This window comes from Manis javanica, chromosome 3, assembly GCF_040802235.1.
Source record: "Manis javanica isolate MJ-LG chromosome 3, MJ_LKY, whole genome shotgun sequence".
Lineage (NCBI taxonomy): Eukaryota > Metazoa > Chordata > Mammalia > Pholidota > Manidae > Manis > Manis javanica.
In genome coordinates, this window is record NC_133158.1 from 58,544,633 (window position 1) to 58,559,502 (window position 14,870).

At 46.1% G+C, this 14,870-nt stretch overlaps 1 protein-coding gene across 1 annotated transcript in view; it reads right to left on the reverse strand.

Moving 5' to 3' along the window:
• PDIA5 (protein disulfide isomerase family A member 5) overlaps nucleotides 1-11,995 on the reverse strand; it is an 88,006-nt gene extending 76,011 nt beyond the window's left edge. Inside the window, exon 1 of the mRNA XM_017671811.3 lies at nucleotides 11,750-11,995. Coding sequence (XP_017527300.2) covers nucleotides 11,750-11,929 — 180 coding nt within the window. The 5' untranslated portion in view covers nucleotides 11,930-11,995. The remainder of the gene's footprint in view (nucleotides 1-11,749) is intronic.
• Between the last annotated feature and the right edge of the window lie 2,875 nt (nucleotides 11,996-14,870).

Consider the following 14,870-nt stretch of genomic DNA (forward strand, 5'->3'; position numbering starts at 1 on the left):
TCCTATCAATACAAACCTTGACTGTGGGTCACAGTTTTTTAAAAAGCTGAGAAACACGATTAGTAAATCTCTTAAAATATGGTGCCCAATTGTCATACAGTGCTAGCAAAAGCCTAAACTAGTAAGACCCTTCTGGAAAGCTATTTAGCACAAAGTATCAAGTATCTTAAAAGTATTTACGATCCTTTATTTGGTGATCCCCACTTTTCAGAATCTGTCCCAAGTAACTGGCAGAAGTTCTGACAAAGACATGACTCAGAATTTGTAAACAACCTAAATATCCAACAGCAGGGGAATGGTTACTTGCAGTAAATCACTTCATAGAATAACAGCCATTTAAATGTTTTCAAAGACTGCATGATGCTAAAATACTTTAATGTTAAATTTTAAAAACCGAATTCAAAATGTACATGGTACAAAATTATGCTCAGAAAAAGACTGGAGGAAAAATGTGCCAACGTAAGGCTTTATCCTTGAATAGATTTATTCTTCCCCTTTGTGTCTTTTTGTAACTCACCATAATAGGCATGTCCAATGTGAGTATTTAAAGAAAAAAAGTTGCCACAGTAGGCCACCATCATGGAAATAATGAATCTCAAAGTATCTCCACACAAGAAAATGTAACTTCACAATACAGAAGCCTGGCAGAAACCCGCTTAACAAAGGGACCACAGTCAACACGACCAGTAACAGGTCAAATGGATATCACATGCCTCCTGATATAATGCCCTGGCAGGAAACATCAAAACCTAGTCATGGGATGTTCTTCAAAATGTCAAGGTCACAAAAGACAGAGACTGAGAAACTGGCCCAGATTAAAGGAGACTAAAGAAATATGGCAATTAAATTTAACATATGATTCTGGACTGGGTCCTCGGCCAAATGCTACATTCCTATTTTGATCATTGTATTATGGTTATATAAGAGAGTAGCCTTGCCTTTTAGGAAATATTGATGTATTTAGGGGACAAAGGAGCATCATGTCTGTAAACTTCATATATGTACAAGTAGAATATAATAAAACAAATGTGATAAGATGATAATAGGTGTGGGATCTGGAAAGGGCTGATAGGAATCCCTTGCATTGTTCTTGCAACTCTTCTGTAAGTCAGAAATTATTCAAAATTGGAGTTAGAAAGGAAAAAAAGGGACACCCAGAACACAACCAAATACTGCCCCCACCTCATCCTCAGGCCTTCTGGTACCTTCTGCCACCAGCCAGCAGTCGCCAGCACTGTTCCACAGATGAGCAGTGCTTATCCACCCCTCTGCCCTTCAGTGGACTGCCTGCTCCTCAGCTCAGCTGACACTGTGTAGTTTTTTATATGGAATCTGCAAAGTACTTTCTATGCAACATACCTAGAACAGCTCTGATGAGAAGAGAGAGAAAGACAAAGGATTAATTTTTAAATGTGGGTAATGTATGCCACTTAAAAGGACAAATTTTAAGCATCTGTCACCACCTATCATGGCTAGTCACTACTCTTCCCAAGGAGTGAAGGCCTAACCTCAGACCACGTTTGGGGATTTCACCACTGATACTCCCAATGTTCAAATATCTACCCAGCAGCCTTTGAGATAAAATGAGCACCATGAGTCCCTGAGTGAGGAGAGGGTGGTGGTGGTGGTGGTGGTGGTGTGGGGGGTGGGGTGTGTGTGTGTGTGTGTGTGTATGTTGTGTGTGTGTGTGTGTGTGTGTGGTGTGTGTGTGTGTGTGTGTGTGTGTGTGTGTACTAGCTGCAGCTGAGGGGCTCTGCAGCTAAGTGTGCTTATTAAGGGAGAGAGAAATGGGAAAGCACCTGGCAAGAAATAGAACCTGAGAGGATTCTTAACTCCAAAATCCAGGGCCTAGGGACTAGCCCATGACAGCGGCAGCAGCAGAAAGTACAGCGTGCTTATAGCATGACCAGGACTAGCTAAGCAATCACAGGACTATCTAATTTAATCATCTTGACAAGTGAATTAAGTAGGTGCTTTTATTATACCTATTTGATAGGTAAGGAAACTGAGACTAAGAGGAGTTAAGAAACTTGCTCAACATCACACAGCAAGGAGGTGAGAGAGCTGCCAACCCAAGGCTGACGGGCCCCAGCGCCCAGCCTGAGGCACGAAGACACTGACGCCTGGAGCTACATGTGGTTCACAGCTTGATCCTATAAATACAAAGCCAGCTACATTTCTTCTGTGTGCTGCCTTTAAAAACCACACCTTACACGTGGGCTGCACAGCATAGTTTACCTTAAGTTCACACAGCACAAACGTGGCTGTCAACAAGGGACAATTCAGGGGCTGGACAACTGATCCTAAGGCTTATAAAAACAGGTTTTCTCATCCTGAAATTGCAACTGCAGTGCCTTTAACCAGGATTAAGTCCCTAAAGCTTTTAATGTTTGGAAAACCTCTTCTAGAGCCAAGAGGACTTTGGGCCGCTGCCAACCTAATGTGCCAGGCCAACTAACAAGGAAGAGCCGGTTGAGGGAACAGTGAATTAGGCAGCAGGAAGGGAGGACAAGCAGGTGATTTCCCACACTGGAAATTCAGCTCTGCCTCAAAGCTCCGTTAATTGATAAGAAAATAACAATTTAGGGGTTCATGATCCATGGTGTACATCTGTGCTTTTACATACATTATCTCATTTAATGCTCTGCACTGGAGAGTCTAAACAGTGTTTTCCACCCTCAACCCAAAGTCTGAGTCATAAAATCAATTCAGTGGGTTACTATCAGCTTTTTTTTTCATTAAATAGAAAATATCTGTGTATACCACAAGTAGCAAAACTATTCAGTGAAACACTTACATCTGTTATATTTATGTATATATGTACTTGGTTATAATGTAAAATGTCCATTTTACATTATAATCTGTTCTTACAGAAATTACAGTAAAACTGTTCGAGAAACTGCTCTAACCATCTGTGTGGGAGATGGTAGTGTCCCCACTTTAGAGATGGGGAAAATGAGGCTGGATGAAGTTCAGAGTAGAGCCTTAGATTCAGAGTCAAGCCTCCAATCAGGGTCTTGTGGGCACAGACCCATCAATGTGAAGATTTCCCACTGTTGTCCCCAAGCTCCCTCCCTCCCTAGAGCTCTACCCATAACAAGATCAGAGAGACCATCAAGTCCCTTCCCTTCCAGTCTACATACTGAGCACAACGAAGTAAAAGGAGCAGCAGACAAGCTGATCCACCTTTCCTCTGCTACCTGCTTGCCTGCAATTCTCCACACGCCTTCAGATAAAAGCAAACAGAGCACAAGCTTGAGCCTCACAGTGTCGCTGGTTGTGGATAAAGTGAAGATTCCAATAGCCAGGATTCTCACCTGGTCCTGGATGGCTAGCTCACTACACACATGTGGGCAATAAGTTGTTACTGACTCTATATAAAGAGCTCTGCCCAGTGCCCTGGGCGACATGGTGGCATGGCTGCAAGGCTGCAGGAGAGCAGAGCAGAGGCTAGAGCGGTGGCAGTGCCAAGGACAGAGACTGAGACGGCTGCAGGGGTAGATAGGCACAGAGGCCAAGACCGGCTTGCTGCATGCAGACTCGCTCAGAGTGGACGGGATTCTAGTGATTGACCTGTCACCGTGGGAATTAAGTTGGGTATAACCCTTTCACTGTTCCACTGTCATTTCCTTGGTCTCACTGAATCCACAGTGAACTTATCCAGGGCTGAAACCCATTGGCAAGACATTGGTTGTGTATGTGGCTCGTGACAGGGGCAGAACTCGTGCCACACCACTCAGCCCAGAAGCAGGAACCCTGGATGGTAAAATATTATCTACCATGTAAAATTAATGTTAACTTGTAAATTTGTCTGGTTTGTAGCTGCAAAATAGCTCTAAGTACAGGCTTTTAAGAAACACAGAACTCTGGGCCTTATCCTGGAAAAAAATCATCTCCCAGATCTGGGGAGCCTAAGGAATCCCTTTTTACACATACCCCCTTATGGTGATCTGGATCCACAGCCAGGTTGATAAACCTCTGCCTCTGACCCATGTTTTGAAAACCCTCTCCCAGGGCCCTCATGTCACACACCCCCTCTCCTTCACAGCCAGAATTTTCCACCCCCCACCTCCACCATCCATTCCTCAGCCCTCTCAGATTTGCCCCTACCACCACCAAAAAGGCTCCCAGTGGGGGCTCAGCAATGACCCCCACATGGTTAGCCCTACAGACACCTCAGTTCTCCTTTTGCTCAACCTCTTGAACCTGGGCGGAACACTCCTAGTCTCCTCCCTTCTACCTGTGCAGCCACCTTTCCTGTCTCCTTTGTAAACCCTCCTCCCCACCCTCTAAATGCTGAAGTTCCCAGGGCTCACCTGGTCCACCTTGTCTTCCTACTCTTCCCCCGCAGTCTCACCCTCCTCCTAAGTAGCACCCCTAAGTAAACACCTCCAGCTCACACCACCCTTCTCAATGCCATACCTCACATCCTGCTCACTCAACAGTTTTTAAACCAGGGCCAACTAATTTTCAAAAGCCTAATCCTCATACAAATAGTGAGCCTATTTCAAAGTCTTATTGAACTCATTAATAAGAGATCAACTAAAATGACAAAGTTACATCAAAAGGGGATATAAGAAAAAAAGGCTTTCAAAAGATTTTTAAAAAAGAAATTGTAAGAAAACACTTTGTATATGGTCAATTAAAAAAAAAACGAATCCTGATATAAGATTGCTATATCAGACACCAAACTGATTAATGTTGTACAGGGCAATAAATGCTGAGTTTCCCTTCTCTACCAAACAGAGATCATATTGCATCTTGTCTAACTTTACAGAGTATGGGTCCTAAAGAATAATAAAGCTACATTCCCTAAAGCACTAGATGACCCTTGGTGAGTTTCTTAGATAATGCTCTCGTATGACATTAAAAAGTCATGCTAATTGTCTTTTCTTTCCAAGTTTTTGGATATTTTTTTCTTTACACTGGGGCCCATGAATTTGGACGGAGAAAAATTACATCTTTATCGTCACTAATTTCTAACTGAAAGTTAGCCCTCCCTTTGTTTGAATGTCTGCAACAAACTACAGTACCGCTGGCAGTGTCACCTCACCACCAACAGAAATCACATTTTCTCATCATATTATAATTGGCGCAGAAATCTTCGAACATTGTTTATGCTCATCACTACTTAAAATAACAGAAAATATCAAAACTGCCACTAGGTCTTCTTACATGACACATTAATAAAGAAATGTAAATATTATTTTGCCACATATTTGCTATAATATTTTGCTACTGTATTTCAACATCACTGATTTCCTTGGTAATCCAATGCTTTCTGTTTTACACATTTTAAAACATTGCTCTGAAAAAGTATCCAAAAGTCCTCAGAGATGCCTTTCCTGGCTCCCTGCATTAGGTTAGGGACCCTGGTTACATATTCTTTTACCACCTTATAACTTCTTCTTTCCAGCACTTACCACCTGCATAAAACAAAATATTAGTGGCTCTCCCAGTAGGCAACAGGAAGAAGGGATGGTGTCTATCTTAATTATCATTATGTCCCCAATGCCTTAGCATGCTATGTCTGGTTTGAAAAAGACTCTCCAGAAATAACTGTTTAAAAAAAAGAGATCTGTGGAATGAATGAACCTCTGTGACACACAGAGCATGTAGATGCCGGTCCATGTTCCTTTGAAATAAGAGGCATGTACAATGCTCTGTCCAGGCCCTAGCAAGGTCAGACCTCTTGACAAGAGCAACCTGCTTGTTCCTTGGGAGCCTGCCTACGTGGCCCAACAACAGAGCTTTCCAGCCAAGCCCACGTCTCAGCTCAGATGCTGGATGACCTTTAGTTTAAGTCCCAGCTTCAGTCCCTTAACGTGGATCTCCATTAATACCTTCCAAGGCAAGGATTAAAGGATATGCTCATAAATTGAAGACATCTGCTTGTGCCAAGGGGTGGGAGGAATGGTAGGATTATTTGGGAGGATGGATACTTAATGTCCTGCAGGACAATAACTCTGCTCCAGTCTGCTGTAATCAGTTGGAAAACTCAAGCCAAGTACAGGCTCACCATCAGGTCTCCCAGGAACAGAACGCACATCAAACTGGGGGCTTAGGTTGACCTTGGGGAATAAAAATATGAAAAAAGCCCGTTCAGACCCTACTCCATCTGAGTGTGTTTCACTTCCTACCACATGATTGCAAAGCTAATTATTTAGGAGGTCATAAACTGGTATGTGGGAGAGGCCCCTTTGGAAGTGAAGTGATCAGAGGGCACAGCAAACTAGAGATGGGCAGGGAGAGTGAAGAGAAAAGGGGGAGGATGATCAGTGAGTGCCCAGCTGGCTGCCCCTCCTCCCCTACCTGGCCATCAGGGAGCTAAAGAGTAAGTTTCACAGAAACCTCAGGAAAATGGCTGGTGTTGCTATTTTAGAAAAACACCTGCCAATAAGACTGCTTACACATTCAGAGAGCGGAGAACTACTAGGTGTATCCTGACCAGCTGTCTAGCCCCTCCCCTTCCAGGCCATGCCCCCTCCCCTTGTCTAGGTCTATCTCTGCCTACCTCTCTGCCCACCCACCCATCTCTCTCTAGGGCTAACAGTACTTACCCAGCTTACCGCACCCAGTTAACATAGGACTCAACGCTACATGATGTGCAATATGTGAAAATTCTTTGCAAACTCTAAAGCCCTCTACAAACGTGGGGAATGTTTATAAATCTCATTGAGATATCAAACTGGTAGGCAGAGGCTCCAGTGAGCAATGCAGTGTGGCCAGGCCCAAGGAAGGGCCCTGCACAGCAGGGGCCCCTCCTCTGGTCTCCCACTGGGACCTCCAGGTGTGAAAACAAAGAAGGGGAGGGTGGGGGCCACATAGACCAGGGAGGTCCAGGTGGCATATAAGAAAACTTAGGCTCTCCTTCCACACCACATCCCTTCCTAGCCCACTGTCACTCAGTCTCCAAAACCTACCACAACCACTAAGTGAGACACAAGAGTTCCACAGAACAAAAGTGCAAAGCTGGGGCAAAGCCTAGGAAGGCAGTAGGGTCTGTATGTCTGTCTTGAGAGGATCTTTGACTTTCAGAAGAAACACAACACTTGAATGTTAGCCCTCTGCAACCTCTCCCCACCCGCAACCAGAGGCTCTGTGGCGGCCCAGTGGGGAGGCCAAGGACACTCCCCACAGGCCAGCTCCAAGGACTGCGATGGGGACAATCCTGCCAGCACAGACCCCCCCCATCCCCACTCTGTGTCTCACTGCCTCAGCTCACACCCCCTCTAGCCTTTCCCTGCCCATCACCACCTCCTAATTGACGTCCCCCTGCAGCTCTTCCTCACCACCTCCATGACTGCCAGGCTCCCAGTCACTGCGCAATCCCACGTGCCAAGCACTCTGCTGGGTGCTTCTGTATTATTTCCGATTCTTCCAACTCTGGAAGATGAGTATTATGACCACCACTGACAAGCAAGAAAACTAAGGGAGCCCAAGGTCACACAGCTGCTGAGTGTCTAGCTGGCTAAAAGCCCATGTTCCTTCCAGTGCATCACACTTGACTTTATCTTGCAGATAACAGAGAAGAAAGTAAGAAGAAAGTGCTGTTCTGGGAAAGTTAATCCAGTCTCTCTGACTCCGCCCTCACTGTGGCCTGACTGATCTTGTTACTAAAAGGGCAGCTTTCATCATGTCTCTCTCCATTACCTGCAGAACTGAGTCCCAAAAGCTTTGCCAGGCATTTAAGGTTCTCTACAATCCACTTCTCCAGTCTCATTCCCCATTCCCAGACTCAGATCCCTCCTTTCATCCAGGCACACCCATCACTCCCCATTGCCCATATTTCTGTTTTGGAAGAGGTCCCTTCTCTGCCTACAACACTAATTCCTTCACCAAGCACAAACTGAGGATGACTGCATGCTAGGCTCAGTGTCGGGGACACAACAGCCAGGACAGGGAACACCTCCACTGTCACAGAGCTCCAGGTCTGCCCTCCTGATGAGGCATGAGCTGGGGCCCTTCTCTGGACACTGAGTGCCCCACACCCTGAGCCCTGCCCAAATCCACAACACTCAGTGTTTTCCACTCAGATGCCAATTTATGTGCCAGCTCTGTTTTAAAACTTCCTCCCCAATGTGTTTATTTTTGTGGGAAAAGTGCACTCCAGGTACCAAACAGCATTATAAATAGCCTTTAGGTCCCCAGGCCAGCCCATGAAAGCCCATTAAATATATAATGATCTAGAACCTGAACAGGTGTACATTAAAAGCTCTGCAGGAAACACCAGAGGCAAACATCTTCTGCTTCCTGCACCTCTGCCCACTGTCCCACCAGGTTCTGAATTTCAAGCCATCAGCGAGGGGAAAAAGCCCTAACATGGCCTGGGAGGAGGGAAGCAGGCAGGATGACAGAGATGGAGCAGGAAGAACCCTGATTTATAATTCAAGAGCCCTGCTCTAATCCCCGCTCTGCCTTTGCAAATGGGTGGCCTGTAGTGAGTCCCTTCCCTCTCAAAGCCTCACTTTTCTCTTATAAAATGAAAGAGCTGATCAGTAGTTCTCAGACTTTTGAATCTCACAAATTGGCAGTATATAGTTTTTAATATATTTTGAATATATATAATGTATGTTATATATATATTTAAAATAAATTTCATCAAGAAGAGAATCTTTTTTAATCACAGTATACAATCACTACTTTTGTTTTTCCAAAGGACGCTGTAAACCCACACCCTCCCCCAATATGGACATCATGTCAGAAAAATGGACAAGTTTTTAAACTGAAAATATTTAGATTCATGAAAAAAAAAAAAAACATTCACCATTGTTATTTTTCCCATTTGTCTACGGACCAATGTGAAAACCTTGTCAGAGCCAGGCTCCAGTCCTTGGTCTGACACTGGAACCATTTGAGTGGGGTGAGTGAGGTGATGTCCTCTGCAGCTCTGACATCTCTCCATTCTGATGTATACTGGATGTAAACTATTCCACAATCAGCATGGACGGCCCAGGGGAAGGGTCAGCTGCAGGGAGGAGCTGAGCTGGAGAGCAGGAAGGGGCAGTCAGCCGCAGGTTTGGAGAGACAGGACAGCAGGCCCTCCTCAGCCCCAGGCCCCAAGGGTAGAGACAGCAGCCAAGAAGAGCTGTAATCAACTCATCCGAAGTGTTGCCTGTGCACCTTTCCCACCCAGCATTCTTGTGAAAGGCTGAAAGGTCCCAAAAGAACCTTTTTAAATAGGTTCTTCTATTAACTTTTCTGATAAAAAAACAGTATGTATTCATATAGAAAACTTAGAAAACACACAAAAAAATAAGCAAAGTAATAAACAAAAGTCACCCACAACCCCATCTTCCAGAACAATCACTGTTAACATTTTGATGCACTGCTGATCCCTCAAACACTTATGTAGCTATTTTCATCCACTCTGGGCTTTACTTCTACCCTAATTATCACACTCAAGCACTTTTCCATGTCCTTAGATAGTCTTCATAAGCATCATAAAATACTTTGCTAATAAACATAGCATTTTAGTAAATATAAATGTTCTTTATAAACATCAATTTCCATGGTGTGGAAAGGGCCAGAAGTCATTTAACCATACTACTCTTGAGCATTTAAGCCCCATTTCTGTCTTTTGCTATTATAAAAATGCGGTGGGTGTACAATCCTGTCCACAATCTCCATAGACCTCTTTATACTTCTTTATATCCCTTAGGTCACAGCCCAGTGCTTTGCACATATCAGCCCTCAGTAAATACTGAGTGATCAAGGAAACCAGATCCACTCCCAGGACCTGGAGAGCTTGTATCAGATGGACATGGAGTTTGAATTTACAGAGGCCCACCCTGGTGTCCACCAGCCACTTACCACTGACCACGTGCCTCTGCCTCACACCTTCTCAGCCAATGCAGGACTTGGGAAAAGGAGAAAATGTCAATTCCTTGCTGAGGACTCCCAAATTCTAGTGCTTCAGCAAACCTACCCGCTCTTCCGCACCTTCCGGTGGAGGGCACCAGTAGACATCAATTCCTAGCTGACTCCCACACTCCCTCCCAGCTCAACCCACTGCCTCAGAAAAGCCATGGCTGACCCTCCCTCTAAATTAATACATGGCTCCCCTTCAGTGGAGGCTCCCAGCACTTCCGTTATTAGCTCCAGCTGTTCTTGGCTTTATTTGCTCACAGGACTGGTTCCCCTGCCAGCCCCAAGCAACACCAGGGCAGGGACAATGGGTGTTTTGCTTTCCACCCACCCAAAATCCAACCCAGCGACAAACAATGTGGATGATAAATAAATGTTTGCTAAATGACACTTCTTTCCGGTCAGAGCGCCAAGATCCTTTATTTTCACATGGGGGGAGGGGAAAAGGGAAGAAGAGAGGAAAACAGGACCTCCTAAAACGGTCCAAGTGCAAAGACCTATTAGTGGGTCATGCTGGAGATGGCCTCTCTGCACAGTCCGGCAGCCCTGCCTGGCCTAGAGACCTGTCCAGGCCAGCTGGCCCCAGGGAACAGAGTGCAGACAGATCACCAAACACACCTAGACTCGGATGAATTGATACTGCCCGGCTCCAGCCCAGTTCTCTCCCAACAGAAGAACGATCAGATCTAGGGAGAGACCCTTCCCATCCACCTCCAGACAACAAGAAAATACAGAGCATTCATCACGCGTAATCCCAAAAGGGCAGGGTATTGGGAGACGGTAGTGTTTAAAACAACTCAATTCACACTTGAGTTTTTCTCCTGGTGTTTACCCAGCATCCTTGCCACACCCAAAAAAACAAAAACGAAAAATCTGGGTTGGAGAGGGTAACAGCAGCAGGAAGTCCACGGTACTTCAGGGAAAAAAGAAGCCAAAATTGTCCCAAAATAAGATAGAAGTTGTGGTGGAGATGTGGAAAGAGGCCACACTATCTCATCACACCCCACAGCAACACCAACGCCAAACCTCGAGGCCCTCGTGCCATGGACACACACATCCCAACCTGCCAGGGACGCCCTGGAGGCCAGCCCCCGAGCGCAGCAAGCTCCTCGGGCAGAGCCCACTCCCAGCACGCTGGCCCACCGTCCTCCACTCGTGTATCGTTTTGCAATTTACAGAACTGGCTCCTCCGATTTCTCATCCGACCCTCCTGACAATCGTGTGAGCGAATTATCTTTACCGAGCCCATTTCATGAATGGGGAAACTAAGTCAGATATATTAAATGATACGCCGCGTCACAAGCCAAAAAGTGGCTGAGGTTCCAGCCAGCCTCAGTAGGGTGTAGGAGCAGAACTCCGCGGCGACTACCCCACCCAGCAGGCTGAGCCTTGCCAGCGGGCGGGAACCCAGGTGACAAATTTTCCGGCTGTTCGGGGTCGAAATCAAGAACAAGGTACTCCTAAAACAAGGTTTCCAGCAGTGCTGAGGAAAGCACCCCCTTTCCACCCCACATTCACACAGGTGCAAGGCCCGGAGCGTGGCGATTAGCGCACCTTCCAGCCCGCGGATATCTCGCCCTCGGCGGCAGTCGCCCCCTGACTTGTGCCCCCGCAAAGTTGTGCCGGCGGCGCAAACACCCTAGGGGGGACGGGCCAGCACCCCCGGGTTCCCTTCGGCCCCTGCGCCCCGGAGCGTTCCGCAGGAGGGGAAGGGGACAGCCCCGTTGCCTCCCCCGCGGCCACCGGGTCCCCGTCCGCCTGGCACGCGGGACCCCACCCCGGCGCCCGAGGACATCTCCCGACACATTCGGGGAGGGAGCGCAGACCCGCACGCGCGGCGCACGTGCTGCCCACCTCCCGGACCCCTGCGCCACAGCCTCACCCATATCGCCAGAAGTAGCCACGCCGGCCTGACCCGCGCCATCCCTGCAGCCGCTGCCCACGACCGGCTCCAGTCTCCACTCGGGCTCCCGCGCCCGCAGCTCCGCCGGGTCCAGCCGCCACTGCCACTTCCCAACCGCTCCCCGCCTCCGAGTTCCCGGTGCCACGTCTGCCAAAGCATGCGCACAAGGCCGGGAAAGGCGGCCGGGAAGAAGAGCTTGCTGGGAGTTGTAGTTTGCAGCAAGGCCGAGCCTGGGAGCCGGCGGACTGGTCGAAGCTCCAAGACCATGTAAGAGCCTGAGTGGATGAGAAATAGGAAGGTCGGGGAATAAGGGAAGGCAGTCAATTTTTCTTCTTTTTTGGTCGTTGGGGGGGTAGGGGAAAGAGTGGGGTTTTCTCTATACCTGGAGCTTTAGAAACAAGATCTCATTCAGCTCAGGGAGGTTTTTATTTTCCCTAATTTGAGGATAAGGACGCAGCCCAGAGAATTTAAGTAATTTGACCCAGATCACACAGCCTGCAAACGGTAGAGTTCAGCGCTACCTATGGAGGACACAAAAAGTTGCCTCCCAGGCTCCCTACTACCTTTTCTTTTTTTCATTCAGAAAAACTTTATTGAGTTGTTGAAAAGGGTTGGGCAGTTCCCCAAAATATTAAACATAGATTACCATATGACCCAGTCATTCCACTCCTGGGGCACTCAATCAAATTGAAAATAGGTATTCAAATAAATAGTTTCACACAAATGCTCATAGCAACATTATGCACAATAGCCATCAGGTACCAAGTGTCCATTGAAGGATTAATGAGTAAACAAAATGTGTTATTTGCATACTGTGGAATATTATTCAGCCATAAAAAGAAATGAACTGCTGATACATGCTGCCATGTGGATGAACCTCGAAAATATTCTATTAAAATATTATGCTAAGAAAGAAGCCAGACACAGAAGATCACATGTAATGTTACTACATTTATATAAACTATCACAAAATAGGTAAATCCACAGAGACAGAAAGCAGATTACTGGTTGCCTGGAGCCAGGGGTTGAAGGGCATGGAAAGTGACTGCTTAATGGGTACACCATCTCCTTTGGGGGTGATAAAAATATTTTGGAATGAGACAGAGGTGATGGTGGCACAACACTGTGAATGTACTAAGCCCCACTAAATTGCAGACTTGAAAGTGGTTACTTTTATGTTACATGAATTTTACCTCAGTTTAAAAAATTCAAAAGAACAAAAAACCTTCACTGAACTCATCCCATATACTAAAACATTCAATGCATGCAATCAATTATTCATTCAAGAATGTTTATCAAACACCTACTACATTCTGAGGCTCGAGATATACAGTAGTGAAATGGACAAGGAAGTGTACAGGCTAGATTTAGCAGGTTATAGCTTAAAAGTCTTTGCTCACTGTCTGGAAGTTCAAAGCTCAAAACCTAGAAGTCAGCCCTGACTCACCCTCACTTCTCAACAGGTCCATCCAACACATCACCGTGTCCTGTCAGTTCTACCTCCAAAATATATCTCTTCCACTTCTGGAGCCTAAGTCACTGACCTGTCTCACCTAGGCAAGGGTAAATCTGAAGCACAAGTGTGCTGCTGCCTTCTCCATCCCCTACAATTCATTTGTTAATGTCACTTGTATCTTGCTTATCACTTCCCTGAAGCCTTCCAATGGCTTCCAAACTCACCGTATGCTGTGAGCCCTGGTGGTCTGGGCACAGCTCTCTAGATCTCATCTCCTTCCTCTCCCCTACCTTTGTCCACTTGGGTCCATTTACAGGCCAGCATTTCCTGGCTTTCCCCTACACCCCATTGTTCCCACTTCAGGACTAGTATTTCCCCTCTTCTCTCTGTCTCAGCACTTTCCCTGGGCCTTGGTCTGACTGGCACCTTCTAATCCTTTAGGGCTCTCTTATACATCCCCCCTCAGAGAGGCCATTGGAACAACTCCCCTAAAGGAGATTTGACCCTCCCCACCCCTAAGCCCCTTTTCTTCTAGATCAGGTTCTGTTCATTCCTTGCCCAGCACTTAACACAACCTCCCATCAGTTAGTTGATATGTTCATTGTCTGTTGTTACAACTGGAATGTAAGTTTCACGACCTAACTCCAGAGCCCAGCACAGGAAGTGAGCCTCAGGTGGTTCACAGAGGGGTTTTTTCTTTTTGTCTTTGTTTTTTGACAAACACCTGAATGACTGAATGAGGTGATGTGTTAGAGAGTTTCAGAAATCCCTGATGCAGGTTGGGGATAGGGCATGCTCTGCAATCTCAAGCTCATGATTCGCATATGGCAAAGTGGCCTTTCAGCTCCTCTCTGTGGGTATTTGTTTCTCATCTGTAAGCTGAAGTGGCTGGTGAAGGTGTAGAGCAACTGTACTCTCATACATTGCTGATGGGGATATAAACTGGCTCAACTCCGGACAACAGTGCATGCACAAAATATGGACTGAAATGTTCACAGCAGCTATTGTAGGCTGAATTGTGTTCCTCTGAAGTTCATATACTGAAGTCCTAACCCCTAGTACCTTAGAATGTGACTGCATTTGGAGATGGGGCCTAGAAAGAAGTAATTAAGATTAAATGAGCTCATGGGGGTGAGCCCTAATCCAATATGAGTGATGTCCTATAAAAAGAGGACATCAGAACACACACAGAGAAGGAAAGACTGTGAGTACAGAGAGAGAAGATGGCCATCCACAAGGAGAGAGGTCCCCAGAAGAAAGCAACCCTGCTGACACGTTGATCTTGAGGTTCTAGCCTCCAGAATCATAAGAAAGTAAATTTCTGTTGTTTAAGCCATCCCATTTGTGGTACTTTATTATGGCAACCCTAACAAACCAGTAAAGTAGCCAAAACTGGAAACAATCCAAATGTTCTTAGGAAGAAAAATAGAGAAATAAACAGTAGCATATTCTGCATTAAAGAAGAACAAACTCAGATACACACAACAACATGGATGAATCTATAAACCATGATATTGAATGAAAGTAGCCAGAAACAAAAGAAGGACAAACTGTATGAATCTACTTTATCTAAAGTTCAAGAACAGGCAAGCATGATCCATGGTGATAGAGGAAAAATACAGAATTTACTACAGGGGGCAGGGG